We start from the raw sequence: 14,781 nt of genomic DNA, 5'->3' as shown, positions 1-14,781 counted from the left end.
GTTCCCATAATAGTCACTTACAGCTTTGTTCCACGAAAAAAAAAATGAATGTTGATACAGTAATAATATGTTACAGCTTTTTTCAGTGTATTATAGGATACACGATGGATACAGTAACCATAGTTTGTGTTCTTATTCCTTGAACTTGATGAGCGTTTTGTGGACGGTATTCATATTTTACTGTATATTCATCGTTGTATGTTTTTTTTAAATCTTTTATCTTTGCGTGAATATCTTATTTTTATTGACAGTGCTTTTATTATTATTATTTTTTTACTAGAAATATAAGAATGGATCATTTAAAGTGGTAGAAAAAAGAGCATTATGTTATTATTAAACAATCTTTTATTGAATCAAAGTAGCATAATTAAAATGACAAATTCGTGACTTTATAAGACTTTTTTACTTATATTATCCATGAAAATTAAGAATTCCTAATAAAAAAGGTACTTATGCTTAACTTTAAAACTTGCGCTATTTAAATTAAATTATTTTATAAAATGTACCTACTCTAATTATAATAAACTAAGACTAGTTTATTAGGAACTGTAGGAAATAAACTCATCTAAACCAACATTCGTATTATCTTACCATAAAAAAAAAATTGGGTACCAAAATATTTAAAGCAAAATCACGTCTAAAGACTTGACTCCTGTAGCGGATCCTGTACCTCAGCAGCTTCGTGGGTTCCACATGCCAAAGATTTATAGAAATCGTGATAATATTGTGGAATATCATGACTGTTTCAAAGACAGTAGATCAGAGTACAGAGGTGATGTACAAATCTGTAACAACTATAGAGGAATAAAGCTCATGTCACACAGTATGAAAGCTTGGGAGAGAGTGGTGGACGGAAGAATAAGAGAGGAGAGTGAGGTAACTCGGAACCAATTTGGGTTTACACCAGGACGGGGGACTACGGATGCCATTTTTGATATTCGCCAACTTTGCGAGAACAGGCCTATAGCCTGTGCATAAAAACCTGCACATGGTGTTTGTAGACCTCGAAAAAGCATACGATAGGGTTCCGAGGAAGGTTTTGTGGTGGGCTTTGAAAGTGAAAGGAGTGCCTGGGAAATACCTGCAACTTATTCGTGCTATGTATTGTCGAGCCAATACACACATCCAGTCTGCTGTTGGCGATAGTGACAGGTTTGGTGTCTCGGTAGGCCTACACCAGGGTTCGGCTTTAAGTCCGTATCTCTTCCTCCTGGTAATGGATGCGCTAACATCAGACATACAGGAGGAAGCACCCTCATCGTGACATCGTGCTTGTCGGGGAGGATGAATGCGAGGTGCAGAGCAGGTTGGAAAAATGGCGAGATAAATTGGAGAGAGCTGGTCTTAAAATCAGCAGAACCAAAACTGAACATTTGTTCTGCGATTTTGGTGGTCCGACCAGATTTTCTCCAATCGCTTTAAATGGTGTTGACCTACCAACCTGCTCCGATTTTAAGTACCTCGGTTCACTCGTCCAATACGATGGTGGTGTTGACCGGGATGTGAAAAGCCGAATAAATGCAGGTTGGATGAAATGGCGACAGGTCACCGGTGTGACTTGTGATCCAAGAATGCCACCCAAGCTTAAGGGACAGATCTACAAGTCAATCGTAAGACCTGTCTTATTGTACGGATCTGAATGTTGGGCCACCAAGGTTTCGGATGAAAGAAGATTGCATGTAGCTGAGATGCGTATGCTAAGATGGATGTGTGGTGTGACAAGAAAAGATAAAGTTAAGAATGTGCATATCAGAGGAAGTTTGAAAGTAGCGCCAGTTATCTAGAAATTGAGGAGCAGAAGGTTAGCGTGGTTTGGACATGTTATGCGGAGGGATGATAATCATATAAACAAAAAAGTAATGAGATTGAATGTGGATGGCTATAAAGGTAGAGGAAGACCAAAGAAAGTATGGATGGATTGTGTGAAAGAGGATATGCGTAAGAAGGGGGTAAATTCAGATATGACGTCTGATAGAGATGTATGGAGAAGTAGTACATACTGTGCCGACCCTCCATAGGGATAAGGGCAGGTTGATGATGATGATGATTTAAGTACATGTCATTTGTTAAAAATCAGAAAACAAAAATTTTGACACAGGTACATTAATTCGAATCATGAACAGATGACTATAAAATTGTAAAATAATTATTGTAGATTATTATCTTCAGTATTACAAATAAAATAACTATAGTTTGGTAGTCTTGTGCGTGATTTAATATTTGCTGCCATTGAGTAACGACTCAACGATAGTTTAGTAGGTACAGCAATGTTTAGTGCGAATCTGTTAACATCAAAGTAGGTACAGTAATGTATAGTGCGTTTAATGTTTACATGTTTTATTCCCTGGAAGAAAGCCGTAATTACAATTGCTGGTCTAAAATTGAAACAAAAATTTCACTTTCAACATAACCGTATTGTTCCAGTAATATTTTTCTAAACGTTTACCAGGAACAAACAATTAATGTACAAAGTGATTTTTCTATTTTTGTCATTTTTCATCAGAATTAAGTAAAAAAAATATATAAGGTGTATTTAGGTCCGTAGATACCGAAACTGACTTAACCCGAAGACTGCCGCAATATCCATTGCGACATTATTCCAACTACCCATCGATGTGAGCTTCTATCGAAAAATGTTTGCATATAGGTACGTGCGGCGTGCTCCAGACGGCAGATGCGTCAGTTTCCTGTTAATTAAATCACGCACACAAACACGAATGCAAGCACTCACACATGTTTATACATGTTTTAAGGAAAACGACGTTGTGACAGCTTTGATAGCCCCAAAGTACTAAATTAGCGACCTCTTGATGACTTCACTTGTCTCTAGAACAGTCAGTTTCACTTTTTTTTTTTAATTGATTTTGCACTTAGGTCAATGACCTTGTCTTATATAACGGGTAAACTAATAATCATCGTATTAGCCAATCGATAAGTCGATTTCTCGATTTTTCTCGTTTTTCCTCCATATTTGAAGACCCCACTAAGTAATTAACCACTGCTTAATTTGTTTATTACCAAAGATAAGCATTAGAAGCTACAGTTGACTGCAAAAACATACATTTACCAGACGTACTTGTTTAAATAAAAACGAATGTTTATTTACAATGCAGAAAACCAGTTACAAAATTTAATGTTTCATAATAACCCAATACCATACTAAACAAAACAACGCACTTTGTCATCATTCTCAGACTACGTGAGTTATCTCGCGTTATTAGTTTGCACTAATGGGCCATAAATAAATATTTATACCCTTAATTATATATCTTTGTATAGTTGGCGCCCAATACTATCTTTAAATTGTATACAGGATGTTTTAAATTAGCTGACTTTAAAATGTTATGTTTAGTTAGCGCTTGCCGCATGTCATCTCCACGCTCGCCTGCTGTGGTAACAAAATTGTTCCCGTGTTACGTTGCAAATTCACAACGAATATCAAATTATACTATGCTTAGGGAGTTTAAATTACATATACAGATTAAACATGAACAATGCAATTTATCAATGAAGTTATTGTTCATAAGGCAAACGAGATGTTCGGGTTCTTTTATAGCTTGAAAAAGCACCTGTCAATTTATAATAGTACAGCGTTTATATAAAATATTGCCGCGTCAAATTTGATAGGCGTTATGTTATTTATCCTTCGTATTTATTTAGTAAAACAATTTACATCGGTCGTCCCTTTATAATTTTTGACACAGAAAAACTATCAAACTTTCTACCTTCTGTGTTATTGTGTTCTAATCTGGTGATATAAGAGCTTTTGCATTAAACTTAATTGGCTGCATATAATCATCAATTGTAATCATTAATTAACGGCACTTATGCTGAATCGTACACATGATTTCAATATTCAAGTGCATCCAGACATTTTCATTAACCGAACGTCGACACAGTGATTGTAATAAAAATAATTAGTCGATACATTTCAAACAGGATCCAGATGCTGGTAATAAGATTAAATTAATTGAACGTAACGAACAGACAAATGATCCACAATTCACGGCCAATGATAATTTGGTTTGCTTTTTATTCAGTTGTTATATCATCCGATGAAATGTGTTGTCTGTGAATGAGAAAGTATTGTATTAAAAAAAAAATTGAACGTATTTTCTAACACTACCTGTTGATTACTTAGATAACTGTTTGATTTTAAGGCTATGTCGGCTAAACATGTGACTTATTATATTCTGCATAGGAATACAATCATTGTGAGAAAAAAGTTAACGTCCGAAGATAATCGGAATACAATGCCAGTACATTAATTCGAGGAAGGAAATGCTTTTATTTAAAGGAAGAATCGCCTTAAATTAATATATTTTCTATTTATATAAATGAAGACATCATACTAAGTAGTTATTTTTGAGCTAATAAAGTCAATACACGGATAGGCGTTTGAAGTGGCCGATATCAAAAGCACTAAAATGCACGTGTTGGAACACATCGGTGTTCACTTTACATCTGGTGGACATTTGTTTATATTGCCATAAAAAACAATCAAGTTTAATACCCGTTGACAAACCGTGAGAGTTTTTTTTATATATTTAGAATCCAATTACAAACTTAAAATAGTTTTTTCGAAAAAGAAAGAAGTTTTGCGTTGTATGTGTAAGCCTTAATAAATAAAAAATTAAATATACCCTCAACTTTTACGTCATTGTTTTGGTTTAATAGTTTAAACGTATTCGTGTTATACATCGAATGTTAGTTCATAAATTGTTAATAAAAGCAACACAAAATGTATTTGGTTTGATGAATATAATATGCAATATGAAATGAACCTGAACGAGAGAAAAGCATGCACCAAGCGGCACGGTTATTGTAAAATATTCAAAACTACACAATTGCTGTTCCACGACCAACGCTTTATATAATGCAACAAGGACACTACATTTGTTGTGTTGACATGACGAGCTTTGACCGTATACACTGAACGAAACAGAAATACATACTAACATATATAGTGGAACCTGGATACCTTTAAAACCTTTTTGATGAAAAATAAAATATTCTAACATTTATTACAATAACATTAATCTTAACTATAAATATTTGAACGGTGTATCAATGTTATTTTTGAATTATTATTCTCATATGATACTACGAGACAATGGAGCTTTAGGAAAAAGTGTGCATATACGTATGAAATGAAGTCCTAATTGAAACACAACAATCACTGAGATATGGCACACATCTGCCCTTTGTGTGTTCCCCGCTGTACCAAATTAGGCTGAGCCGAAAAACAAACAATCTTTGATTAAGGCCCAGGGAACCGGTTATTGCTGCAATTTTGTTGAAGTAGGGGAGATTTAATTTGAAAGACCATTACGTAAGCTCGTGAAGGGGTCGTCGCAGAATGGTCAGTTAATTGACCTATAAATCACGCCACTCGCGCTTTGCCCTTGTACTATTAAAAATAGTGTCACTGCTCAACAATAGATGGAGCTAAGAGCACTTTTGTATCAGTTCAATTGTGTAATCAAAACTCGTTCCCTTAAAATATTCGTAATTGTTAATTTAATGTTGTAAATTTTATCTTTGAATGTTAAACGTCCGACTCGTGCCGTTAAGTGACTTTAATTAGTGCATTATTCAACGTCGATGTAACATTACTTTTGTTCATTTATTGATAGCATGGGACAGGGTTACTTATGACGATATTTCTATAAGTTTAATATACATATGCTGTTCTATATTCAGAAATAAACTAAGTAAACAAAATAAAATCCCATATTTTTACGTTTATTTTTATTCAACTAAAGAATGCCTCCATACTCCTACGCAATATTTTATGCTGTGAAGCTATAACCAGTAATTTATTACCTACAAAATAAAAAATATTTATCTTGACAATTCAACGAGGACAAATAAAATAAATAAAATTTACTCGATGCAATAGATGCACCACGCACCAATCGACTGTCGCAATAACCAGCAAAAACCCTCTCACAATCAACACTAATCTTGTTACATTCCAACTCTACAATAACGAGTTACCATTGTGAATTGTGTCCATTGCTGTCAGTGATAGCACTCTCGAACCTTTTGACATGAACCAAATAAAAGAGTGAGGAATGATAAATGGGTGATTCCAATAATAAACTGTCATGACTATATCGCGAGGGCTGGAACATACAGAAATTGTTAACGTTTATACTTTCTCAAAAAACGAACCTGCAAGCGATGAGATGGCGAAAATAACCAAGAACTAAACATATTATATTTCTATTATATATAGTTTTTATTTTCATAAGTTGAAATTTCAAACGTTTGTTTCAAACTAGATAATTTACTTCAATAAATTATATACAAAGCGAAGTTTATAAAAAATATTTTGTAACTCAAACTATAATTTTAGATACAATGCCATCTAGCGGCGAAACTCAGTATTACAACAAAAGTTGTCTGTTAAATATGTGTATTTTTTGACCACCAGGCGGCAGCAAGTGGCGACGACGCCATGGGCTTCAACGGCGACAGGGGGCGCTCGGGCACAACACGAGTTGTTCGAACTTCTCGAAAGGGTGCAATGTTCCCGATTAGATGACCAGAGGGCGGTGTTACCACCGTATTTTTCTCAGGTAAGACTTTTATGAAGACATATTAATTGAAATAGAACGACAACTTTAAAAAAATTATTTCATCTTGCGAGATAAAGATTATTGTTAATTATTTTAATTATAATGCCTGACCTATATTACTATTATTAGCAGACAATTAACAATATAAATTAATTATATTATGACCATCTAGGTCTAGGAGGATGTAGAGGAAAACATGATTTCCTAAAATATCCTAATATTCACTCTTGTTTTCTGTCGCAAGGAGAAAAGGGTGGCTCGTGGTTGCCTCGGCGGTGGCACTGTCGCGCCCTCTGATTGTAATTTGAAATACAGAAAGTATATACCGTTTATTTACTTCCGCCATTGTTCTTTAGCAGACGTTGTAGGTTAACGGCTCGACATCCGCGGATGCGGTTAAATTCAGAAAATACACGGCACGGCATTTATAGGGGTCAACAGTTGGACAGTATCTGGTAGAAATAATCGGCGGAAGTAGCACCGTGGAAGACGTTGGGGTGGCAAGCGAAGCGAGACGAAGCTACTCGCCTGTCACGCCTCACACGGATTGTTTATACGCACTGGGCTAGAAATTGGTGATTTTAATTATAAGGAAATGGTCGAGAGAAAGTCATTCTTCAATTATTATTACTTTAAGTGCTTAATATGAGTTTTATATCGGTTTTAAGTTTATACTGATGGTTTTTTGTTGGATTTGATGGTCTTCCATGAACTAAGGTCATAGGATAAATAACAAACATAAAATTTAAGTTTTTAATCAGTCTGAATTATTGAAGTTCGTCTAATTTTTAAACAACTGACAAGAGGGTAATGTTTTGTGCGCGTGTGTAAGTTTGTTTTTACACATGTATTTAAATTCCATTGTGGTCTAGAGCCTAAACGATTGAACCGTTTTGGATGAGTGAGATGGCATACGATTCGTCTTCTTCCACGGAGTGTCATAGGGGATTACAATGCACCGAAAAAAAAACAGTGAACGTAAGAAATAAAATTCTAAATAAATGAAAAACGAGTTATTTTTTTTATTCATAAATATTTTTTTTGATGTTTTCGAAAATATTCTAATAATTTGACATTACACTTAACATTTTTGGTTTAAAAGAAAAACTTTGTTTTAAAATGCAGTAAATAGATGGCGCTATTTCAACAGTTTAAGGTTGAGTCGGGTTTATTGGAATTTTTAAATTAAGGTTAGCTTGCCTATATAGTTTGAGAACTTATGATTTTTTTATCTACCACCGTTGGCTACCACTTTCTAATTTAATACTCAACTTCTCTTGTACTTTAAATATACAAAATTAAATTTATCTTATTTTAAGTTAAGTCGAAACAGTCGAAACTTCAATCGTAACGATTTCGCTACATTAGCAACACTGAATATTTATGAGTCGAATGTCGAGTACATATTGCAAATTTTGTGTAAATCAAGCTTCCTAAAGTTAAATTGACATAGACGGGAGCTCACAAATCCAATTACTTTGTTTAATCCATTGTTTAATCATCTCTTGATATTAAAATAGTAAAATAGTAACAGAGTCATGTTTTTATTTATTCATTTCAACCAATTAAAATTTTCCATATACTAACGATAAGGTAATAATCTAACTACGCGTTTATGGAAGTATTAATAAGTACCGGTGCTCCCAAAGCGTTGCACGAAAAGTTGTGACTAAAATGTGCCTTGTTAGTGCATGGTGCAAGAACTGTCCGGTATAAAAATATTATTTAAATAAAATAATGGGATCAGAAATATTTGTTTTTCATGTTTTATGATTAAAGATTTTGTCTAATTCTTCAAGTAGGAAATTCTAGAAATATGTGGGTTACTATTATGGTTCTGTAGAAAAAACAAAGTGAGATTTCTCAATTCACTAATGGAAATTCCGGACTCCACTGCCGGGATTTTGTATTATATTTATTTTTTCTCCGTTTTAAAATCGTGTCACAAGCAGTTGCATTAGTTTTCCTCGCTGTTTGTTTTATTATAAGACACCCAAACTTTTCTTACTAACCCACTTATGGAAGAAAACATTGAACTATGAGTTTATTACTAAATAATTATTGAAATTTATAACGCTTTTATCACAGAATATAATGAAATACAATATATTTTCTTACACTTGATATTTTTAATTAATACTCAGGTTAGTTCCAAATTACTATCTTCATATTAGTATTGTGTTCTGAACTCAACCTTTTGCCTGTCATTTACTATCCCACTATTTTAACTAGGTCGTGAGATGTGCCTTATAATGATAACGTTTACGCAATCCATATTGGGATTTAATTTAAAATTAATACGCTTTATGTTCGACATTCCTTTATTCAAATTACTTTTGTATACTAAAACATAACAGTATAAACGTTGGAACGGAGAATAAGAGCTTTTATAATAATATTAAAGTAAAGTCAGCAAGTTAAGCAGAAATTTTAATAACGGTTTCGCAAATACGATCTCCGATACGAAGATTGCCTTCTGATAAAAATCAAAGGAAAATTAACTTACTTATTCAAAGATTGGGTAATCTTATTTTGGAATACAAAGCTACATTTAAATTATTCTTTTTAGCTAAGAATTGAAGGCAAAAATTTGATTATTTTTGTGTAAAGTTAAAGCTACAATATTTTACTTTATATAGATGTAACTAGACTAGGTTACGTTTTATTTTTTATTTCTCCAATGTACCATATATTTGCCAGAGCGAACCCAGGGCTGTTTGCTAGTCTGCAATAAAAGTAAAAGCAAGGATGAGGCTCGGCTGACCTCGCTTCTGTCAGTTGCTTCACCCGTACACCAATATATTTATGTTCTTCGATATACACTCGATTCATTTTAACGAAATATAAATTTAATTACCTTCACTTCATTTACGTGACTAAAAACTACTAGACTAGTTTAGTAGAAACAAGTAAAGTATCCTATAATTTAATAGATTTTTAGATTATCTTTCACAGATGGAAAGCTTCTATGAGCGCACTCGTTCATAGAAGCTTTTCATCTTGTTACAATGCTTTTATCTGCTTTGTTGCAAAAGCTATATTTTATTGTCTTTTTATCTATTTGAGCGAAGCATTAAAATTTTCTAGAAAAATTAAAAGGAACTAAAATGAATAGCTCTAACATTATGTCATATTCAAGACTAGGTGCCATATTTATCCTTCCCCCGCGGGCGCAGTGTTGAGTAGATGTGTCACCCGAAATTAAATGCCAAAAACTTGTCCAAATGTTTACTAACAAATAAATATAGTACAAAAGTTTTGTTAAAGTGAACTATGTACAAACTCAACAAGTGTTAGTGATTAAAATTTACTCGTTAAAACAACTCTGCGAACGGAAAGTAAATAAACGATTCGTGAGTACTGAAACATTCTTACAAAACTACCTACAACAAATTATTATATATTTTTGTCACAACGTATTTTGAAAACAATATGACGATATTTACAAAAACAAGTCTGTTACTGACTGGCATTGCAACGATGATTTAATGTAAACAATGCACTAAGCGTACTTCCTACTCTAAAGCTGCTAAATTAAATCTTGTGAAACTGTATGGAATTTGAAAGATTGTCTGAAAAAAAAAAATATACCGATTGTTGTTGTACATACATATAAATATACTTTCTTCTACATTCAATAAAACAAAATGCCCCTAAAAAGAACCCCACCAAAAACTGCAATTGGTGCTGCATTAGATGTACACCCACTTCAGACACAACATAGTCAATCGGATCCAGACTTATGTTCTACTTATAGCACCAACGCCATAACATCTAAACCAACTCAGAGAACAAAAAGAAAGAGGGACAGATCGACAGATCAAGCCGATTTTGATGATTTTAAAAACACAATCATGGCCGTACTTAAAGACTTACAGACTACTATAAGTGAAATTAAAGAACAGAATGTCAAACTCCAGGAGTCTGTGGATTTTACGGCTCATAAATATGACGAAATTCTAACAAAAATGAAACAAATAGAAGAAGATAGAAAAGTGGATAAAACCTACATACGAACGCTTGAAGATAGAATAGATAAGTTAGAACAACAAAACCGCGTTAGCAGTATTGAAATTCGGAATATACCGAAGAAAAGTGGAGAAACTAAACAAGATCTGATAGACACTTTACATGAAGTTTGTAAAATTATAAAACTACCGACACAGGAAATAGTTGTCAAAGACATATTCAGAGTTAATAAGAAATCAAATTCCTCGACGGTTATTGTAGATTTGAATACAGTTAATCAAAAAGAGACTATTTTAAAACTTATGAAGAAATTTAACAAGGGAAACAGCAATAATAAACTTAACACTGAGCAATTAAAAATACAGGGTCCTAAAGTACCCATTTACATTTCAGAAAATCTATCACCTAAAACCAAACGCCTATATTTTTTAGCAAGAGAGTATGCCGCCCAAGAAAAATATAAGTTCTGTTGGACGACCCACGGAAAAATATACTTAAGAAAGGAAGAAGGAGCACCACCTAAGAGAATTAATTCAGAGGAAGACTTCACTATACTTAAATTACAGAAGTGACTAGTGCACTACATTGTAATATTGAGAAGAAAACCTAGTTTATATGTTTTTGATAAAGACTTGTATTATGTTAATTTTATTTGTAGAATGCCTTGTAGTTTATTTTTGTATTTAGATTTTCTTATCCGTCTATATAAAGTTAATTATTGTAATACACTAACAAAACCTATACAATCATGCAGCACACTTCACTTGGCTAACATACAGACCGAATATCATTCTTACTGTACCGCACATACCAATCACAGTACAAAACGTTCACATCCTTTTTCACAAACAAACCACGGAAGCCTACACTTTTACATTACTAGGAATCAACAGCAGCAAAACCGCAAATTAGTAAATTCTTCATACCTGTATTGCAGTGATGAACTTTTTGTTAAAATTAAAACAAAACTATTTGAACAAAGGAATAAGATATATCTAAACTTAATTAATAAAATTCGATATAATGGATAATTCTATAACAAGTGAGCTTGATAGCTTAACATATTCTGAATGTTATAAAATATCGGACCCTTCGCTTTGCTCTGTCATCCTAGGTTGTGAACAAAAGGAACATAATTCACTTTCAATATTAACAGTAAACATAAGAAGCGTCAACCGAAATTTTGATGAATTTCTAATATTTATTTCTCAACTTAAGATCAAAATAGATGTAATTGTACTAACGGAATGCTGGTTAGAAGAATATAGTGTACCTCCCACTATTGCTAATTATACAGGATTTAGAACAAAAAAAGTGATCAACCAAAACGACGGCGTAATTGTTTATGTGAGTAACAATATAAACTGCGATTCCGCTTATGAGCCTAACATAACAACCGAAGGCAACTTTTTAATACTTAAAATAGGTAAAGACATTTCCATAGTCTGCACATACAGACCACCAAGCTTCTACAACCCGATGACCTATATTGATTCCCTACATAAAATACTAAAAGAAGTAGCTACCAAGACTATAATATTAACTGGTGATATTAATCTAGATATTATGCCAAATAATGTGAAGGGACCTACTTCCGAATATTTAAATATGCTTTCCTGTTTGGGCTTCAAGCAGTGTATTGATAAACCAACAAGAAAAGATGCATGCTTAGATCATTTTATGGTAAAAGGCCTAAATCATGTAATAAAGACAGGAATATTCGATGAATTCACCGATCATTCCCCAATTTTACTGTACATTAAAAAGATAAAGCTAAATGAAATAAAATCTAATTACGAAAGAATAACAATGAATCATGAAGGGATTTCTAAAGATCTAAGTCAAATATGTTGGGACCAGTACTATTCTATATCCGATGTAAATGATGTAGCAACCATGTTAGTCAACTTTCTCCATAAGGTAATTAATACTAATTCTAAAATTAAAATAATATCGAATAGAAATAAAGCACTTAAGCCCTGGATAACACCTGGCCTGATAAAATCAATAAGGAAACGAGACAGGATGCACAAGCAGTTAAAGAAAACACTTAATGATGAAGAATCAATTAAAAGCTATAAGGTCTATAGAAATATTTGCAACAATTTAATAAAACAACTTAAAAATAAATACTATGCAAGGGAACTAGAATTAAATGCTAATAACACCAAGGAAATATGGAAAATAGTAAAAGAGGTATGTGACTTACAACACACTAAAAATACATCGTTAGACTTACTTGCTATTGATAAAACACCAAAAGAATCATTAGATAAAGTGAATCACTTCTTTGCTAACGTTGGTAAGACTTTAGCAACCAAAACTTTAAATATACTACAAAAAACTGAAAGAGCGCTAGCCACCGAAGCGAAAAGAGAAGGCCCACTAAATTCTATGTCACTTAATCTAACAGATCCTGATGAAATACGTATAATAATTAAAAAACTAAAATCTCATACCTCTCCGGGGTGGGACAAAATAACATCTAATTTTCTTAAAAAATATGATCAATACTTATCTAAACCTATTTCATATCTTATTAATCTTAGTTTTGAGACAGGCTATTTCCCAGATATTTTCAAGGAAACAATAATTGTTCCTATACACAAATCCGGAGATAAACTAAGCCCAACAAATTACCGCCCTATATCTTTGCTTTCGACATTGTCAAAAATAATTGAGAAGGTGGTTAATAATAGACTTATAGCATATTTAGAAAAGAAAAACCTACTAGCTAATACCCAATATGGATTCCGACAGAACCGATCAACAAATGATGCTGTACTGTTATTAACTGAAAAAGTAACGGAATACATAGAAAAGGGAGATAAATGCATAGGTGTTTTCCTAGATATGCAAAAGGCGTTTGACACTGTCTCGGTAGAAGTGCTGTTGACAAAACTAGAGAACTGTGGGATAAGAGGTACAGCTTTGTCGTGGTTTAGAGATTACTTAAAAAATAGGACACAAAGAGTCCGAGTGGGATCGGTAGTCAGTGCACCTGCTAGCTCTGACTATGGGGTGCCTCAGGGCAGCACGCTTGGTCCGACCCTATTCCTTATTTACATAAACGAACTATGTGAAATTACCCTTCATAATGCAGATGTACTAATGTTTGCGGATGATACAGCTATACTTTTCCACAATAGTACATGGAAGTCTGTGAAGGAAGAAGCAGAACAGGGACTAACTACTGTGACGAGGTGGTTAGAAAACAACCTGCTAACTCTTAATACCTCCAAAACAAAATTTGTACCCTTCTACAAAACTGCAAGATCCAAGCCTCCTAATGACTTAACAATCATCATACATGAAGCCCCCTGCAACAGAAATCTTAATTACAACACTAACTGCTCATGCACTGATATAAAACGAGCAAATATTTTTAAATACCTTGGAGTAATACTCGACGAGCACCTAAACTGGAATGAACATATCAGATGTGTTGCTAACCGCATAAGAAGACTAATAATCATCTTCAGGAAACTCAGAGCGGTTGCTAATCAGGAACTCCTGCATAAAACCTATAATGCTCTGTGTCACTGTCTTATAACTTACTGTGTCTGCTCTTGGGGAGGGGCTTCTAAAACCTGGCTTCTCGAAGCAGAACGGGCCCAGAGAGCTGTACTAAAAGTTATGCTAAAACTTCCATACAAACATCCAACTAATGACCTATATAAAATAGCAAAGATCTTAAGTATTCGTAAAACATATATTTTTGAATGTATAAAACGACTACATAAAAACACAATGAATATGACATCACTGCAAAGTACAAGAATTAAAATGTTCCATCTTCCAACTGTAAAAAGTGCCCTCGCTGTAAGACAGTTTAAGTTCCAGGCTCCACATTTATATAATGCTGTTAATAAGAAGCATAATATAAGAGGTCTGAAATCATTTCATATGAGGAAAGTAACTAAGAAATGGTTAGAAGATATGGATTATAACGATTGCGAAACATTGATATGTAATGATTAACAATGCTACTTATTCACACACTCCTCACATCCATATTCACATAAAAACCCATTCACGCATACATACACGCGAACACAAATCAACATCAGTACAGACACACATGCGCGCACACACACACACACACACACACACACACACACACACACACACACACACACACACGCACACACACACATATATTACTTTGGTTTACTTTTTCTCTTTTGTTTTTAAAATGTTCATTAAATTCAAAAATTATACATACAAT

General features: G+C 33.5%; 1 protein-coding gene across 5 annotated transcripts in view; it reads left to right on the top strand.

The window, feature by feature from the left end:
* LOC106712169 (rap1 GTPase-activating protein 1) overlaps window positions 1-14,781 on the top strand; it is a 209,200-nt gene that overhangs the window by 115,664 nt on the left and 78,755 nt on the right. For all 5 annotated transcript variants that reach the window (XM_045681271.1, XM_045681272.1, XM_045681268.1 and 2 more), the window contains one exon: window positions 6,440-6,584. In XM_045681271.1, coding sequence (XP_045537227.1) covers window positions 6,440-6,584 — 145 coding nt within the window. The remainder of the gene's footprint in view (window positions 1-6,439; window positions 6,585-14,781) is intronic.

Source organism: Papilio machaon, chromosome 15 (assembly GCF_912999745.1).
Source record: "Papilio machaon chromosome 15, ilPapMach1.1, whole genome shotgun sequence".
NCBI classification, from domain to species: domain Eukaryota; kingdom Metazoa; phylum Arthropoda; class Insecta; order Lepidoptera; family Papilionidae; genus Papilio; species Papilio machaon.
Note: the sequence above shows the minus strand (reverse complement) of the source record. Positions and strands in the feature narration are given on the sequence as shown.